The sequence below is a fragment of the Cantharellus anzutake genome, assembly GCF_015039405.1.
Source record: "Cantharellus anzutake strain C23 chromosome Unknown EI90scaffold_15, whole genome shotgun sequence".
NCBI lineage: Eukaryota > Fungi > Basidiomycota > Agaricomycetes > Cantharellales > Hydnaceae > Cantharellus > Cantharellus anzutake.
Window position 1 is genome coordinate 440,406 of NW_024066965.1, and position 16,210 is coordinate 456,615.

General features: G+C 48.0%; 5 protein-coding genes across 5 annotated transcripts; 4 read left to right on the forward strand and 1 right to left on the reverse strand.

Moving 5' to 3' along the window:
* Positions 1-8,331: 8,331 nt before the first annotated feature.
* EI90DRAFT_3049577 (uncharacterized protein) lies at positions 8,332-9,534 on the forward strand. Its single transcript, XM_039059699.1, has 3 exons — positions 8,332-8,745; positions 8,857-9,255; positions 9,321-9,534. Exons 1-3 carry the CDS (start codon positions 8,338-8,340, stop codon positions 9,459-9,461), a joined length of 948 nt encoding a protein of 315 aa, XP_038918129.1. The 5' UTR covers positions 8,332-8,337; the 3' UTR covers positions 9,462-9,534.
* Positions 9,368-10,237, forward strand: EI90DRAFT_3049580 (uncharacterized protein; the record flags this gene model as incomplete). The annotated part of the gene is given in 2 exon segments (XM_039059700.1): positions 9,368-9,981; positions 10,000-10,237. A coding segment is annotated over 1 exon segment (237 nt), but the record flags the coding sequence as incomplete, so codon positions are not given.
* Positions 10,238-10,350: 113 nt separating this feature from the next.
* Positions 10,351-10,882, forward strand: EI90DRAFT_443876 (uncharacterized protein). The gene is made up of 2 exons (XM_039067620.1): positions 10,351-10,699; positions 10,763-10,882. Exon 1 carries the CDS (start codon positions 10,441-10,443, stop codon positions 10,684-10,686), a length of 246 nt encoding a protein of 81 aa, XP_038918131.1. The 5' UTR covers positions 10,351-10,440; the 3' UTR covers positions 10,687-10,699; positions 10,763-10,882.
* Positions 10,573-12,042, forward strand: EI90DRAFT_443897 (uncharacterized protein). Its single transcript, XM_039067621.1, has 5 exons — positions 10,573-10,699; positions 10,763-10,896; positions 10,950-11,177; positions 11,235-11,402; positions 11,457-12,042. The coding sequence occupies exons 2-5, from the start codon at positions 10,798-10,800 to the stop codon at positions 11,793-11,795; spliced, it is 834 nt and encodes a 277-aa protein (XP_038918132.1). The 5' UTR covers positions 10,573-10,699; positions 10,763-10,797; the 3' UTR covers positions 11,796-12,042.
* Positions 12,043-12,990: 948 nt separating this feature from the next.
* EI90DRAFT_443913 (uncharacterized protein) lies at positions 12,991-13,644 on the reverse strand. Its single transcript, XM_039067622.1, has one exon. The coding sequence runs from the start codon at positions 13,532-13,534 to the stop codon at positions 13,082-13,084; it is 453 nt and encodes a 150-aa protein (XP_038918133.1). The 5' UTR covers positions 13,535-13,644; the 3' UTR covers positions 12,991-13,081.
* Between the last annotated feature and the right edge of the window lie 2,566 nt (positions 13,645-16,210).

The window sequence follows — 16,210 nt, forward strand, 5'->3', positions numbered from 1 at the left end:
ATCCTGATGTTCCCAAGCCCAGTGGTGGTTGTCCAACCAAGCTCTCAGAGACTGACATATGCCATGCCTACCGCCTTATCAACCCCGGCAAGGCTGACAATGCCTCCCAAGTGACTTGAATGCTTCAAAACATCACCAACAAGAGCATCTCACCTGAGACAGTCCACCTGGGACTGAAGAAGGCTGGTTGGAAAGCAGTGGTGAAGAAGAAGCAGCCTATGCTTAGCAAGAAACACAAGAGAGAGAGGATGGACTTTGCAATCAGTCACAAGGAGTGGACTCTTGAGGACTGGAAGAGAGTGGTGTGGTCAGATGAGACCAAGGTCAATCGCCTGGGCTCAGATGGGAGGAAATGGGTGTGGAAGAGGGTGGGTGAGCCTCTCAGTGACTGCCTGGTGCAAGTGTTAGAACTGGGCGAGGGTGAACGATTCCGGAGGGGAACTGGAGACTTAGCAAGGAGGGACCTTGGCCTCAGCGACTCAAGCCGAGCGCTGTGCCATTGCTGTTTGTCCATTTGGTCCTTAATTTCATAGGCGGCAAGCAGGAAGTCTCTAGGGGGCACTTCAGGTCGATTTTAGACTAAGGCCTAAAACGAGTATGTACAAGCACCGATATATATAATGGAGAGGGCGAAAGCACAAGGAAACAAAGGGGGTCTGAATCGGAATGAAGGCATCCAAATGGGAACAAAGGGATGACAGAAGTGGAGCGGTACCGAAGGTCATAGGGCAGAACCTGTGGTACATCCGAAAGGAGGTAAGGAGGGCGAAGCCCAGAGGGGCAGGAGGATGAGGGGAAGTGGGGATGATGACTAACTGGCTAGAATGGGAAGAAGCAGCAGTACAAATAGGGATGAGGGGGAAACACGAAAGATACATTACAAGCAGCAAAAGTGCCAAAGATGATCCGTGGAGCTTGGAGGTTGCAGAGCTTACAGAGGTTACAGAGGCGGGGTTGAAAGTCTGAGGAATATTGGCAATGGTGTTTACATAGTATGAGGTCACCAATTCAATGGACTAAAGCCGAGGTGGAGTCAAAGTCCGAGGTAGGAACTATGATGGAGTCTTGGAGTGAAGGTACGAGTGGTGTCCGAGTACAAGGTACGGGACAGCGGCGGAAGGTCGCAACTTGGTGGAAGGTTGGCGGAAGAGGGCCAGAGGGAAGAGAGAGGAAAGAGGAAAGGGGAGAGGAGTGGAGGAGAGGAAAGGTGTCAGGTCCAAAGGTGAGTATTGGAGCAGACAGGTGAAGGGTAGGAGAATGATGGAAGGGTGGAGGTGTTGTGAGGAGGAAGAGGAGGAGTGGGAGGAAGAGTAGGAGGAGGGTGGCGAGAGGAGTGGTGTTCGGCCCGAGGTGAGTATCGGAGTGGACGGAGATAGGATAGGAGAAGGATGGAGGAGTGGAGGTGGCATGAGGGGTGAGAGGAGGTGTGGTGTCAGGACTGAAGGTGAATATCGGAATGGACAGCAGTAGGGTAGGACTCTGGAGGTGGTGAAGAAGGAGGTCCAGGAGTCAGGTCGGGATCAGGTATGCACGGATATGACAGCAAGGGACAAAGAAGTTTGGTGGTGGATCTGTTATGGTGTGGGGATGTATGACATGGGATGGGGTTGGGATGGCATGCAAGATTGATGGGAGAATGGATGCAGACCTCTACTGCCAGATTCTGGATGATGAATTCCAAGGAACACTCTCCTATTACCACAAATCCCCAGCCCACACTATCTTCCAGCAGGACAATGACCCCAAGCATACCAGCAAGAAGGCCCAAAATTGGTTCAAACACCATGATATCAGGGTCATGAAATGGCCTGCTCAGTCCCCAGACCTCAATCCAATTGAACATTTGTGGAATCATGTGAAGAAGAAGCTTGGAGAGTATGAAGAACCTCCAAATAGTGTTCATCAGCTGTGGGAGCAGTTTCAGGAGGAGTGGGATAATATAGAACCAAGGGTTTGTCAGAACTTGATTGAAAGTATGCCTAGGAGGGTTGAGGCAGTGCTTAGGGCAAAGGATGGCTATACCAAATATTAGTTGATACCATTTTCTTCTCCCAAAAATTGACTCCAAAAAACCATTCCAATGACATGGGTCCCTTGTAAATTAAATAACTTTGCTAAAAATGGTTATATTGCTTACATAATTTCCAGATCTGTGAAGGGGATACTAATGCATGTTTAAAGATTTTTGGGGAATTTTAGAATGTGCTGCCATGATACTATAAGCTCATGAAGTGAAAAGTGAAAAACATTGGAATGGTTTTTTGGAGCACTGTACACATTAGCTATGCTTAATAATAAGTATCTTTTGGTCTTACCTCAGGTCCCTTCATTATAGCACGAGTGTAGCTGCAAGCGCTACAGCACTAACTGACTGGTCTATTCAACAGTGAGCCTGAGGACTCAGCTCCTCTTATGGGCCATTGGAGCCATCGTGGAGAAGGGACACATTGACACTTCACCATTGGGTAACTATGCTTCCCAAAGGCACCTGCTTCCCAACAGTTCCGGTTCTCCCAGAATGGAGGCTAGATGGCAACTTCCACTCATTATATGAATCGAACACACACACACACATTTTGGTACCACCTAATATCCCACTAGCAAGGCCTAGTTGCTCTATATAATATTACAAAGTCATAGAGGCTGGACCTAGTTGCCAATTCATTACAGGTGTGGCCCTGGCATATCCCACAAAAGCATGTGAGTAATCTTGTTTTTTTTTTTTCTCAACAAGCACAGCAGCAAGCAGCTCCTCTCCACCACATCAATAGCCCTTCTCCCCATCCTGCCCAACTGCTCTGGACATGAGCACACAATCTATGCTATCTATGCTGTCAGGCTATACTGGCAGGAGCCACAGCCAACTGTGACCCAACTGCAGTGAAGCATTGCACCCACTGGGATTTCCTGAGGCTGTGGGGTAATAAGAGAGAGTACACACACACACACTGGGATTTCCTTGTCAAAACAGCTACCAGCTGCCATGTTTTCAGGTACCAACTATATCTTCAATGATTCCATTCCCCATACTCACTCTTTGCCCCCTGCTTGAACTTAGATCAGCAACACCGAACCCCTCATGCTCCTGGCCCTGAAGGCATATGCCTTTGCCATCTTGCTGTCAGGTTCATCATCACACATCCTCTATTTTTACTCATGTCACCCATTCTTTTCAGTCACATTCATGCTTCTTAGGTGCCATGTCATTCCCATACTGATTGATGACAGTGATGCATCACCCCACCCCATCTGACGGCCCTCATTAAATTCCTGTAAGCCAACCCTACCCACTCACTGACAGTGCCATATTGTCATGGAGTCAATGATGATGCCAGTGTCCGGAGTGTCAGACTATTTACCACCATCCTGTGAGTTCCTGTTCTACTCTACCTCAACCTCTTCTAATAGCAAGTCCATTGGTCTGTAGACATGCAGTGCATGGAAAACCCATTTGGATAAGTACTCAGAGATAATGATTATTAGCTACATTTCATGTACATATATTTTGATCATAATGATTTATACCATTTTCCTGTAATATAAACATGATTGGAATTGTTGCATGAATGTAGAAAACCGGTGGTTCAGTGTCACTCCAGAGTGCTCCAGAGTGCTCCAGAGCACTTCAGGAGCAAAGTGTCACTCAGGAGCACTCCAGAGGGGGGTACCTTTCTCCCAGGCTCTAATAGCTCTAATTGCTCAGGAGCACTCAAGAGCTAATGGGAGCTTGTGTTAGTTTTCATGATGTACACCATTTTCACATGTATATAAACTAAGCCAAAGCAGGACCAAAGAAGCAGCCTTCTTCTCATTCCCGCTTCAGGCAAGTATCTTAGTTTAGTTTAGTTTAGCTTTTCATTCTAATAACAACACATTCCCACTTCAGCCTAAGAAGCCACACAGGGACACAAGCCCAAGTGAGGGCTGTCCACCATATGGTCTCACCACCCTGCCACCATCCGGGCTGCTAGCGCCGAGTGCTACACCGCTACCCCTGCCTCTCTCGAGCTGTCCCTGACAGTATTCTGACAGTTTGACACTATTGTCAAAATGTGAACCAGTTCTGGTTCTGGTTCTCAAAAAATGGCCCCAGAACAGAACAGAACCAAACCATGGCACCCCTACTTATGAGTGGCTTGTCATGCCATTCAGTCTCACAAATGCACCTGCAGCTTTCCAGCGATTTGTCAATATGATCTTCACCAACCTTTTGGATGTTTCTGTGGTAGTCTACCTCGACAACATCCTGACCTATGCAACTTGCCTAAGGTGATTATTACTTAATATAATAATAATAATAATAATGTGTTGGAATTAAAATATTCTTCGCAGGGGACCTCTTAATCACGCTCACATCAGGCATCGCCACACGGACACTTTTGGCTGCCCCAGCAGACTCTAGTCTTCATTACTCCCACCATCATCAGTACCCACGGCTCGAGCCTCGTTCTAGAACCTCTGCATAGGCGGGCCTGGGAGAATAGATGGGCTAGTGTTTTAGGTCGAGAACAAGTATCTCGATTGCTAGCTGGCTCGGTTGCTTCAGAACAATCAGGTTCGAACACATTCATATTCTTCGCCCCGTTTTCCCGGTCAAGGGTCTAGGCTCGTGGTAGATGTTTAGGGAGTCGGCCCTTGTTTGTATCACACCGCCAAATCAAGTTTCTTTCTGCAATACAATCACTATGTCCCAGTGCGTAGTAACCAAATTTCCTTCGATCAGCCACGATTCCCTAGTGGATACGACACACGCGATCTAGCCCCGATCATGGTGTTAACTCCTTGCGGGCGTCGTCCCTGATCCGCGATAACGAGCGTCACTATGGATCTTCAAACCCTTCCTTTAATCGCCGTCCTTAGGGTAGCAGTACAACGAACGCCGGCCACACCTGCAGTCGCAAGTTCTGGAATAACACACTCTAATATTGGCTAGTGCTCTGCGCTGGACGATCGTGCTGTGTGTTTTCTTCGTGTGCCCTTGTGCCCTTCATATCGGTTAATCTCACATTAAAACCCAGAGCAACTAAACCCAGCCCAACCACAACCACAATATCATCCATCACCTTCATAGCCATGATTGATTGATCATACCTTCGGAGATGAGCATCCTTGCATATCTCCGTCGTATCAAACGTCATGGACCACAGATACATGACTCCGTTGGATCGTACGTACGTTCTATGAAAGATCTGAAAGAAATATAAGGTCGCGATTCATTCGGAGTAGTATGTAGCCACTCGCGAGATCGAGATTGGGAACCTCGACTCTACGTGGGTTCTAGATCCATAACGATTCCAAGTGGGGAAAGTTCATTCGTCCGTCTTATCTTCTTTGTGCGTCTTGGAAGGGAAGGCGAAGCTAAGAAATATGTACCGGAGCGGAGATAGATATCAGTCTGTATAGGGAAGTTCTAGAACCTTTGGTCAATATGACATTGTGTGAGTCGTATACTGGGCAAGCAACCCCAAAAATGTTATTTGTATTACACGAATTCACATACGCTCAGCTTGAAATGTTAGGCTCTATAATTGCGCCGAATCGACATCCCATGGCTTCGAAGCCCCGTGTACGATTAATATCACTCCACAGGGCCTCGGCCATGGATTCACCGAGGCAATACGACGTGCGCATAGATATGTGTATGGAGCTATAACTCGGTATTCACTCGCATTCCGACCCCAACCGCACGCATCGAATTGCACGAGCATGGGCAAGACCAGCAACAACCGGCAACCGGTTCAATCGGCCCGCCTCTCCTAAGTAAATTATTCCCCGGTATTAGTAACCACCGGCTAAACCTCAGCTCATCCCATAGCTCAAACAGCTGATCTCGCTGAACGGGGAACCCTCAGCTGTAGAAGGGTAAGCACATACAAGTTCTCCGTGGACATGGGCGTAATTTTGATATTATGTAGCGCGAGGCCTGATGGTTAGGGGCGGCACGCGGCCTGGTGTTGACTGTAGCAAGTGGCTAATGAGGAAAGTGACCTAAGTCGGTAAGTACAATTGAGAAGCCAGGGCCCAGGGAAGAGAGAGAGACGCTGGTCGATCATTTACGTATAATATCGATGGTGAGTCACTTTGCAATTAATTGATAGACGAATGTAAGTGGTCATGCCTGATGGACCCAGCTTTGCAACCTGCTTCATATATACAGTACAACACTTGTACTCGTGATAATGCTGTTTATGTTCAGCCGTACGTTGGGTGCATTGGGGAAGAGAAAGTGACTGGAAATGGACGGCGAATCATGATGGACATTCGGCGAGGAAGATGTTGTGCATGTGCCATGCAGTGCGACAGAGAGATCGGAAGTGGGCGGATAAGATGAATGTATGAAGATCGCGCTTGATTTGCTGGTCACTGGGTATGGTTTGCATATACTTTACTGGCTAAAGGTGCCAGAGTCACTCTGCTACGGGTGATTTGCCGGAGGACGTATATAGACGTTCGTCATGGAGCCGGGACGGGAGAACATCACAGATATGATATGTGTATATATAACTCAGTAAGACAAATGATGTTGTTGCATGTGCCGCGTTGGGTATTTAGCAGGAAAGCCGTCTAGCGAATGTCTTGTAATACTGAGAGGCTCCGTGAAACGTCCAATTGTACGATTAATTGGTCTAGACCGCGCATAACAACAATATCTGGGGAAAATGAGGGCGTTACGGGTCCGTTGCCGCGCACCGCATATAGCCTGAGGAAGCCCGGGAAATGCGTTCAGTACGGCCGGCCCTAGTGCAAGTCAACATGGATACCCAAAAAGTCATGTGGAACATTGCTGTATAGTGCGATTGTAGAGAGCGGGTCAGACTCCTCCTATCCTGGTAGGCGGCACATATCGCGCATCGATGGATAGAATGGAAGAATCATTTTTCAAAGTTGAAAGAGGAAAGCAAGGTCGCGGCGCAAGCCGGATATGTAAATAAGGAGCGTATCAACGCTTGTGCATGAGTTTGCGCTTGATACGCGAATTGATCGAACCACATGGACTTCGTACGTAGTAATCTCGCATGCAGAGGAGATCGTTGAGGCTAGGCCTGGATCAAGTGGTGAGTTTTACAGACAAATTCGCGATGGACCCGATCTGGGTTAGTGAGATAGTTAATTCGAGATTGAATGTCTTGATCTTACAACAACAGGTAATATGGGCTTGTGGGCTATGATATTCACCTTGGCCTGGACCGCACTACGGAGTGCAGCAGGTTCAGGTACTAGGCTCGGAGAGATGATTGCGCTGGTGGGAAGGGAAGCTGTACGTATTAATGTGCCTATGTAGCTGAAGAGAAGATCATTAGCTCCACTCTTGAACACTGTGCTCTTACGTGGATTAGGGTGACCAATCAGAAATATGAATGGAACCTGAGACGTTCTGGAACGTTTCCATTTATATCTATGTGTCGGAACGAGTTGTTTTACTGCTATTACCTTTCCTATTACCTTTCTACATACATCTCGCCTGGAAAGCGAAAGTGAGCGTTGACAAGGTGGTCCGGACAGGTGAGCGGAGGGGAGAACTAGCACCGCAGATGGAGTTGCACCTGAAAAGGGGGATTTAAGATACAATTGAATGTGATCAGCTGAAAATACGAATAAATTAAAACCGGGTAATATGTTTGTATTAGGTCGTTTACCTGGTCCCCCCTTCATTTCTCTTTACTGTCCACTCTCCGTTTCACAAGTATGGCATATATATATCCCATCCCTCACCGTTGTCCTGCATCATTCCTCCCTTCACCTTCACCTTTCTCTTCGCAGGAAGAAAAACAGGTCTGCACTTGGGTTATAACCTGTGCTAAGACTATCGGGAAGGATCGATCGAGGAGGATCCACGATACAATAAAACAATAACCTGAGCTCAGCGGTACCTGGACGAGCCCTCTTGCGCTTTGCTTTCCTTCTCGTTTTTACTTGAGCTTGACGATCCTATTCCTATTTGCCTGCTTTCTTGTCTCACATATCACATCTCCATATAACCTTGGCAAGAAACCACCCGCTTACCCACAACTTACTCCAAATACGCTCATCTCCACAACCCCCACGGGATAACTCACGCGATAAACTGTAACTAATACCGCCCACAATACTCACGGCCTCGCCACACAATCAAAGCCTGAGAGAATCACAAAGTCCGTGTTGGGGGTCTAAATAAAATATTTCCTTATGCACATGCCAACTTGCACTCATCTCCCATCCGTCCCTGTTCCTTCCAAAGCATTCACCTTGACTTCTTCCTCTTCTTCTTCCTCTCAATCCACGACGATCGTCATGTCGGTTTCTATCCCACCATCACCATCTCGCTCACAATCGCCAGCTGCCTCTTCTAAGAAGAGAATGAATACAACCTCCCCGGATCATCAATCGACTTCGGGATCGACGTCACCGACAATACAACGACACCAACACCAACCTTCTCAAACGTCTGTCTTCCTCCAACAACCTTCTCCTTCATCTCCTCTCTCCCCTTCATCCTCTTTCATCTCGCTCGCCTCCGGACCATCTCCCCCTCATTCCCCCGCCACCGCTAACCCCACAGGAACCACCACCACCACCATCGAAACGACAACAACTCGTCCTAGAACCTACTCCTCTTCTTCTTCCCGCTCAGGCCGTACAAAAATAACAGCATTACCTTCTATCAGCCAAGATTTAAACCTTTTGCCGTATATGACTCCAGATCGATGTGCGGTGGTGGTGGCGAGGACGAGTAGTAGATGGGACGAGAAAGTCAGAGAAGAGATGGTAAGCTTTCTTTTGCTCGTACTTAACGCGATCCTTTCCTTCCTTGGAGGCCTTTTTCGTATCCCCTTTCTATTGTTTGAATACCACTCATGCTAACCCATCTCGCTCTAGCTTTTCGACTCTCTCTCGAAAGATAATCCTTCTCCAACAGCGGTGACGACCTCCGCCCCTATGTTAGCAAACACCCGTTTGAGTCCAGCATCTCGCTCAACTTCATCTCCTTCCAAACTTCACCTCACCACCTCCACCTCCACTTCCACTCCTACCGCCCGTACCCAGACTTCCTCGCACTTACGAGCCCAGTCCCATTCTCATCCGAGTCAGTATCAACAGCATCAGTACGATGGGTGTAAGAATCCTAGAAGAACGTCGGGACATTGTTATGCTCGTTCTGGGTTTGCGTTTGGGTTTACACCTTTGGCGAAGACTGCGGTTTCGGGTGGTGGTGGCGTTGCAGATGAGCCTGTGAGCGAAGGGAGTGATCCATCGGAAGGAGAGTACGCTCATAGGGTGAGTTTTTTTCTCATCGTTCCGTATTCAGATTCGGGTTTTATTTAAAATTTTTTTCAATGCAGAGAAAGAGCGATGCGAGTACGATGTCTAGTTCTTCCGCCAATTCGGTGGGTAGGAGTGGGAGGAGGATCATCTTCAGTGTGGGTGGTCCTGAGGAGGATGAAGATGTTTTTGAGGATGGGTACGGAGGAGAAGAGGAATGAGGAGTTGTTGTGTTTTGCGAAATGGAATGGGCGTTCCATTCCGTAACGTACGTTTTTTTTTTTTTTAGCGCGCCTTTGCGCTGCTTGCTTGCTTGCTTGGGTTGCATCGCGTCACGTCGCGTCGAGGCGGCGAAGTTGGCGTCGTCATCTTCCGGAGGTCTTTTTTCAATTTTTGGGTCATGACTCCTCTAATTTGCCCCCCCCCCTGTTATGTCTCTGTTTACATCGATCTATCCACTATTCATCGCAGCATGCCATCTTTTTCTCTCTCTTCCCCCCCCCCCTCCCTTTCCCATTTTGTTTCCCACTCTCGCCACACTATCTCTTCGCAGAATGATTCTCGCTTTCTTGTGTGATCTTTCTGGACCTTGTGACTCGGACACCTTCGTAACGTGGACAATATTGACACAATTGCTTTGTTTGTCAAGTTTTGTTTTGTGGTATTTTTTTTTTTCTCCTTTTTCTCATTTTCCCAATATTGGCGTCATTCATCCCGTCCTCTGCCCATCGCCATCTTTTTTGTCCGAATTTATTCTCATATTGTCATATTCTCGAACCTGGATTTTGCCTTACACCTTGTCTGTTTTTTTTTTTTTTACTACTACTACTGGCCACCAAATTAGTCATCGATGAACAACATTTTTTTGCATTGTTTTGCCTGCTTGCATGTACATTTGGAGCCAGTTCCGGCAAGGGAGTTCTTTTTTTTTTCTTCATCGTACTATGTATCACGCATTTATTCTAGCCATGAAAGCAAGTATAGTATTTCAGCCCAGGAATAATTGTCCCTCTGAACGCAGTGATATTCAAGACCCACTCCAGAGTAAGCGGGAATTATATACGGCGAAGTCGGCCGAATTTATTGTGTGTTATTGTGTTCACGGTTGGGCAACGCCATGGAATTCGGTCCTCATCGTGGACGGGCTCTACCTCGAGAGCCAAAACTGACGAGCCCCAAACAATGGGAAGCATATAGGCAATGCCTTTCCCTAGAGCGGTTGGATGGATGGGATGTCCATGTGTGCCTGAGCTTCAGAAGCAGAAGGAGTGCATCACAGTGTCCAAACGTTCAGTCCACGCACGCCTAGTTGCACGTTTCCTCGGATATTGTTTGCTCGGGACTCCCAATGAGCAAGGGCGTGACGCATTGACCCGTGAGATCATCGAGTGCACGAACAAGCAGAGAAATTGGCTGGGCTCGCCCATTTGTACCTTTTTGGGCTAACTCGTGTACTTATGTGAGTTCTTTGTGAAGCAGTTTTTTTTTCATTTCCAGCAGCCTTTGACTTGCTATTCCCTAGTTTACAATCCCAAAGGCCCCACACCTTCACTGTCAATGAGTCAGAGTCCCATAGATTCCTTCGGGCAAGCAGAGGAGAGGGTGGCTCCTATGCTCCAACGGTCCTCGATCCCCGATAGCAGGCTGAGGCCGCTCGTGAGTATGTTTTGCTGACTTGTTCTTATTCCCTCATCGATGCATTCGGTTAGATCTTGCTTCGTGATGATAATCGCTGTGTCTTCACTGGTCTTTTGGATAAGTCTTTTGTGCATCATACACCGGGGGAATTCAAAGTGGCAGGACAGCGAGTCAATGTGGCTAAAATGGAAATGGGTGTAGAGGGAACAAAACCCAAGGCCAGTGAGACATATGTCGCTCACATTGTCAGTAAGTCTCTATCGGAGGACATCGATTGCCAGTCAGAATCGGGAACAAAGGTCGGTTTTTTTTCCGTGCCTCATGGTCTCTGTAATCTCCTTATCTGATTAATTTAGCTCGAGTGGGCAAAGAAGGCAGCGGCATTGATCGAGCGGTTTGGAGGTTTTTCCTCCATCCAGATGCTTGGGGATCATTGTCTGAACAGTCCGTTGAATGCATTCACAGCATCGGATACACCGCACAAGCAGTTCGACAGCCTCGACCTGTGGTTAGTGCCAGCTCTAGTACGTTTCTTTGTCACTTTTTACCCTTGTTTCTTGGATTGACTTGTTATCTAGGATGATGAGAACGTCATCATTCCCAATGTTTACGTTCCACAGCACTCTGGGGGCATCAATATGTTAAATGAATTTGGAATTCGACCAATTGTCAACTTCAAAGAGGCTAAAACCGAAGATGATCAGGTCATCCATCCTCCTGACCCACGTCTCATCGTCCTGCATGCAACCTGTGCATGGGTTCTTCATTCATCTGGCGCCATAGACCATGTACGGGAGCTTCTCTTTCGAGAACCTGAACCGATTTCGCTCAAGCCAAATGCAGTTCAAGAGCTGTCTGAAGCTCTCGAGATGTTGCGGTACACTCGGCACATTCAGCACATTTCCTTGGTGGCCTAATGGTTTTCACATTCCACCCAACCTCTCCCTTTACTTCAATGTTGTGTGTATTTCTCTGCTTCCACTTGCTTCCACACCAAATTGTGTCACCGGGTGTGGCGGGCCACGGACCCAGCTGGAGCGCGAATGTCGACCCGGCCGGTTTCAGTGCATTCGGTCGGTCTCGACGAAAAACAAACCAACATAACGATGGTGACTTATGTAATAGTTGTGCCCACCGTCGGAATGAGTAACATATCCGAAACTTGACTCCAATTAGCTGGGGAGGAGTCTGCTCTTGCACGGGCATTCAGTTTACGCATTCAAGACCCGCTACTCTGTAACGGGAATTGCAGGATTGAATTCACTGGCCAGCGAGTGGCGCATATCGCGTTGATCTGTGTTGACATCTGTGGCGGACGTGAGAGGATTGATACGAAGGGGATGGGAAGCTGGAGCTAGTAGTGGGATCAATACTGTGACGGAGATTGAGAACTTATGATGTGAGATGCCTGTTATGTGACGTACATGGATGGGGCGGGCGGGAGCCTGGAAAGCGGAAGAGGAGGGGGGGGAGGCTGTACGTAGTGCGGCTTACTCGAGGTTGGCTGTGCGTGGGTGGATATGTGGGGAAAGTGGGAAAGCTTAGGTTTTTCGTGGGAGGTTGTAAGTGGCGGGACCGTGCTTTTTTCGGGAATAGGTAAAAGGGGGGGGGAAGAAAAAGAAAGAGAATCGGAGTAAAGGTGCGCGGCCTCCTTGAGGCTTAGTGCCCGGTGGTGTCTATACGTGATTGTCAAGTTTTGTTTTGTGGTATTTTTTTTTCTCCCTTTCCTCATTTTCCCAATATTGGTGTCATTCATCCCGTCCTCTGTCCATCGCCATCTTTTTTGTCCGAATTTATTCTCATATTGTCATATTCTCGAACCTGGATTTTGCCTTACACCTTGTTGTTGTTGTTGTTTTTTTTTTTTTACTACTACTACTAGCTACCAAATTAGTCAACATTTTTGCATTGTTTGCCTGCTTGCATGTACATTTGGAGCCAGTTCCAGCATTTCTTCATACTATGTATCACGCATTTATTCTGGCCATGAAAGCAAGTTGAATACATGTTTCATCGTTTAGCACAAAGTTTATGGCAAGTGCGTACAGAGCACATTGCAGGATTGGATTCACTGGCTAGCGAGTTGGTGCACATCGCGTTGATCTGTGTTGACATGTGAGAGGATTGATGCGAAGGGGATTGGTGGGATCAATATTATGTTGGTGGATGACAGAGATTGAGGATTGATGAGGTGAGATGTCTGTTACGTGACGTACATGGGGGGGAGGTTGTACGTAGTGCGGCTTACTCGAGGTTGGCTGTGATATGTGGGGGAGTGGGGAAGCCTAGGCTTTTCGTGGGAGGTTGCAAGTGGTGAAACCCTGCTTTTTCGGGGATAGGTAAAAAGGGGAGAACCGGAGGAGTAAAGGTGCGCGGCCCTCTTGAGGCTTAGGTGTCTATACGTGATATTTCTCGATGGCGTTCGTGAGCCGAGATTAGGTGATTGCGAATGAGTAGATTTGTTGTTGATAGGTAAAAGGAAAAAAAAGAAAGAAAGAGAATCGGAGTAAAGGTGCACGGCCTTCTTGAGGCTTAGTGCCTGGTGGTGTTTATACGTGATGTTTCTCGATGGCGTTCGTGAGCCGAGCCTAGGTGATTGCAACTGAGCGGATTTGTTGTCAATGTTAGGAGTTGTCGTTAAATCGTTGAATGTCATTTTGGATGACCCATGGGTTGTTGTTTGGCCTGATGTGGGTCGACAAAACCGTCAAAAAGAAGGATGACAAGGAGCTTAGTAAGAGAGTCCGACAGTTGTCACATTTTTGGGAGTGTCAGCGGTGATGCTTTTGGATGCACTGCATGAGGGATAATGGGCAAAGGTATGGGGCCGTCCGGCCAACAGCTAGGGTTATACTAGCTGAGAACGGAATTGGGTGTCATGTTGATATCGTTCGGTGAATTTGGCGGTGGAACGAACACGCAGCAGCAGCGTGGGCTTCCAGTATCATAGGATAAACGGCGAATGGAGAAAGCTCAAGGGAGAAGCTAAATGCCATGTGGTCAGCATTTAGAGTGGCGTGAACAGTATTGAGGACCACACTGCTGAAAGCACTGGATGTGGCGTTCGCGATCAAGAGCTTAGTTGCGAACATATGCCCTTAGCTACTACATACTAATGTAACGTAACCGAATAACGGTGTAATTGCTGTCTGAGGGCACTAAGAGCGTTCGGCTGCCAACTGGGCAGCTTTTGACTTTGGATGGAAGCGTTTGCTATGGAGGACGGCATGGAAGGAAGGCTCAGCTAGAAGGCCACGACATTACGCCTGACGATAGCTCGAGTGGGGCACATCAAGAAACGAGCGACTCGACAGGATACAACGTGGCTCTGCTGCGCGGGCTTCACACAACTCCCAAGCGACGCGTAAGGACCCTTGTATTCTAGTTTAACGGTCCTGGGCACCAAGTTGGGCCAACTCACAGTTCTAAATTCGTCGCACAAAAGGTCTTGGGTCCCGCACTTCAGACGCTTTGACATCCTTCAGCGAACTAGCCAAATTGATGCCGGATGAATAGCAACAAGCTGAGGACAGATGTTGGCACTGAGCGTAGTTGATAGACTGTATGCACGTAGCTATAGGTAATGTACATCATGTAAGTCAAAATGATGATGATAAATCTATCATAATACCCCGCGGCCTCGTGATGTCGTGGCAATCCCGTCGATACGGGACTTTCTATACATGAAGTGTGGGTAGTCTGGTTGGTATCGTCTGGTGTCAGTGATCTTCGGGTTTAAGTCAAAATGATAGACCCTGCCGTACTGCCACGTGACAGCGAGGCCATGGGTGGGCCGTGGGAGTGTGGCTCTGTAAAAAAAACTAGCGCACTGTTCTCCAGGCAACTTCTTCTATCATGGGGAGGGCCTTGGGATACTGTCCGAGACTGCTGAGAGACGTGTGGATTGAGTTGAGCTAAGCGCGAAGTGTATGCTAGCGGATGAACGGCAACTAGCTCGCGCCAGAGTTTGCCACTTTCTTCGATCACCGGGAGCGCTTCGGAATCTATTCCAATAGAGGCTGGTATCCTGCCTAGCCTCGGAATGCCGCCCGAGTTTCCGGAGTGACGCCTCCAGAACTATGAGCGTTCGAGCCAAATCCGAGGTGTATGATTTCGGATAACTAGATTTGGCTCGATCTCTCGGGTGTCTTGCCGTGTCGCTCAATGAGCTAAGACGACACTTCGAAGCGCTCCCAGTGTGATTGAAGAAGGTACCGAACTCTGGCACCAGCTAGTTGCCATTCACCCATCATGATCGCACTGCACCTGGGGTTTGGCTAACTCGTTAAAATTTTGAAGCAAATCAGGGCCTAATGGTGTTGGATGAATAGCAGCAAGCTGGCGCCAGTGTCTGTAGATCACCGGGAGCACTTGGCCAGTCCAAGTTTGTGGAGTGACTCATTAGGAATCTTGAGTGATCGACCCAATGAACTCGGAGAGCATTCCGAGGCGCTCTTGGCGATCCAAGAAAATGTTAAACTCCGCTGCCAGCCAGTTGTCATCCTACCAACGGCGTATTTAACTCGATCGCTCCAGAATCTTAATGAGATCGGGCGGCATTCTGAAGCGCCCCTTGTGATTGAAAGTCGTTATCATACTTCATTCTAAATTCATTCTAAATCCCCTGAGACTTATGGACGTGAACTTGTTCTTCCATCATATTCTTGTACCGCTGATGCGCTGGAGGGCCTAGAAGACATGATGAGTTAGCGGCTATACGCGCTCTCATGCAGCAGTTGGTGCTGGGCACAATCACACCGCGTGCCACGGAACATCATCTTCCATCCTTCACAAAGCCAAGCACAGATCCACAAGACCGAGGTTTACTCCAACATGCTCTAGCCTAGCTTGTCCTGTCCTGTTCGTGTATTTGAAACAGGGGTTGCAGCATGCGGTGTGGTTTGTGTCTCTAGTTAGTTCGTTGATTCTTGGTGTTCACGCCCGGCACTGTGCGCTACACCAGCCTCGACGTGACTCGAGGTGGGCATATACTAGGATCAATTATCTCTTCGGTACGCGGTCGGTTGGGAGGCGTGTAAACGTCAGCACTAGACATTATGGACGGTAGAATCAGGAATTGTTGTCCGGGGAGAAACTAGGGCTACAATTGTTTTCTATTGTACAAAGGCTCTATATCCGCAGCCTTCACACTACTTCTATCAGACCACCTCCCCCTCACAGTGACCATCGGCAGGGGTACCCATCTCCTTTACAAAAGGAGATGGGTGACATGACCGATTGGTGGTGTGTCAATATCCACATATTTACGAGTGGGCCCCCATATGAGCGGGATCGACGACTCGAACGGTAGAGATTGTTTTGTAAGATCGAG

Coding starts and splice junctions, on each gene's coding strand:
- EI90DRAFT_443876 (XM_039067620.1), top strand. CDS start 10,441: ATGCCTTTCCCTAGAGCGGTTGGATGGATGGGATGTCCATGTGTGCCT.
- EI90DRAFT_3049577 (XM_039059699.1), top strand. CDS start 8,338: ATGAATACAACCTCCCCGGATCATCAATCGACTTCGGGATCGACGTCA. Junction 8,746..8,856: donor AGAAAGTCAGAGAAGAGATG/GTAAGCTTTCTT, acceptor ATCTCGCTCTAG/CTTTTCGACTCTCTCTCGAA. Junction 9,256..9,320: donor AAGGAGAGTACGCTCATAGG/GTGAGTTTTTTT, acceptor TTTTCAATGCAG/AGAAAGAGCGATGCGAGTAC.
- EI90DRAFT_443897 (XM_039067621.1), top strand. CDS start 10,798: ATGAGTCAGAGTCCCATAGATTCCTTCGGGCAAGCAGAGGAGAGGGTG. Junction 11,178..11,234: donor AGTCAGAATCGGGAACAAAG/GTCGGTTTTTTT, acceptor TGATTAATTTAG/CTCGAGTGGGCAAAGAAGGC. Junction 11,403..11,456: donor TGTGGTTAGTGCCAGCTCTA/GTACGTTTCTTT, acceptor CTTGTTATCTAG/GATGATGAGAACGTCATCAT.
- EI90DRAFT_443913 (XM_039067622.1), bottom strand. CDS start 13,534: ATGACATTCAACGATTTAACGACAACTCCTAACATTGACAACAAATCC.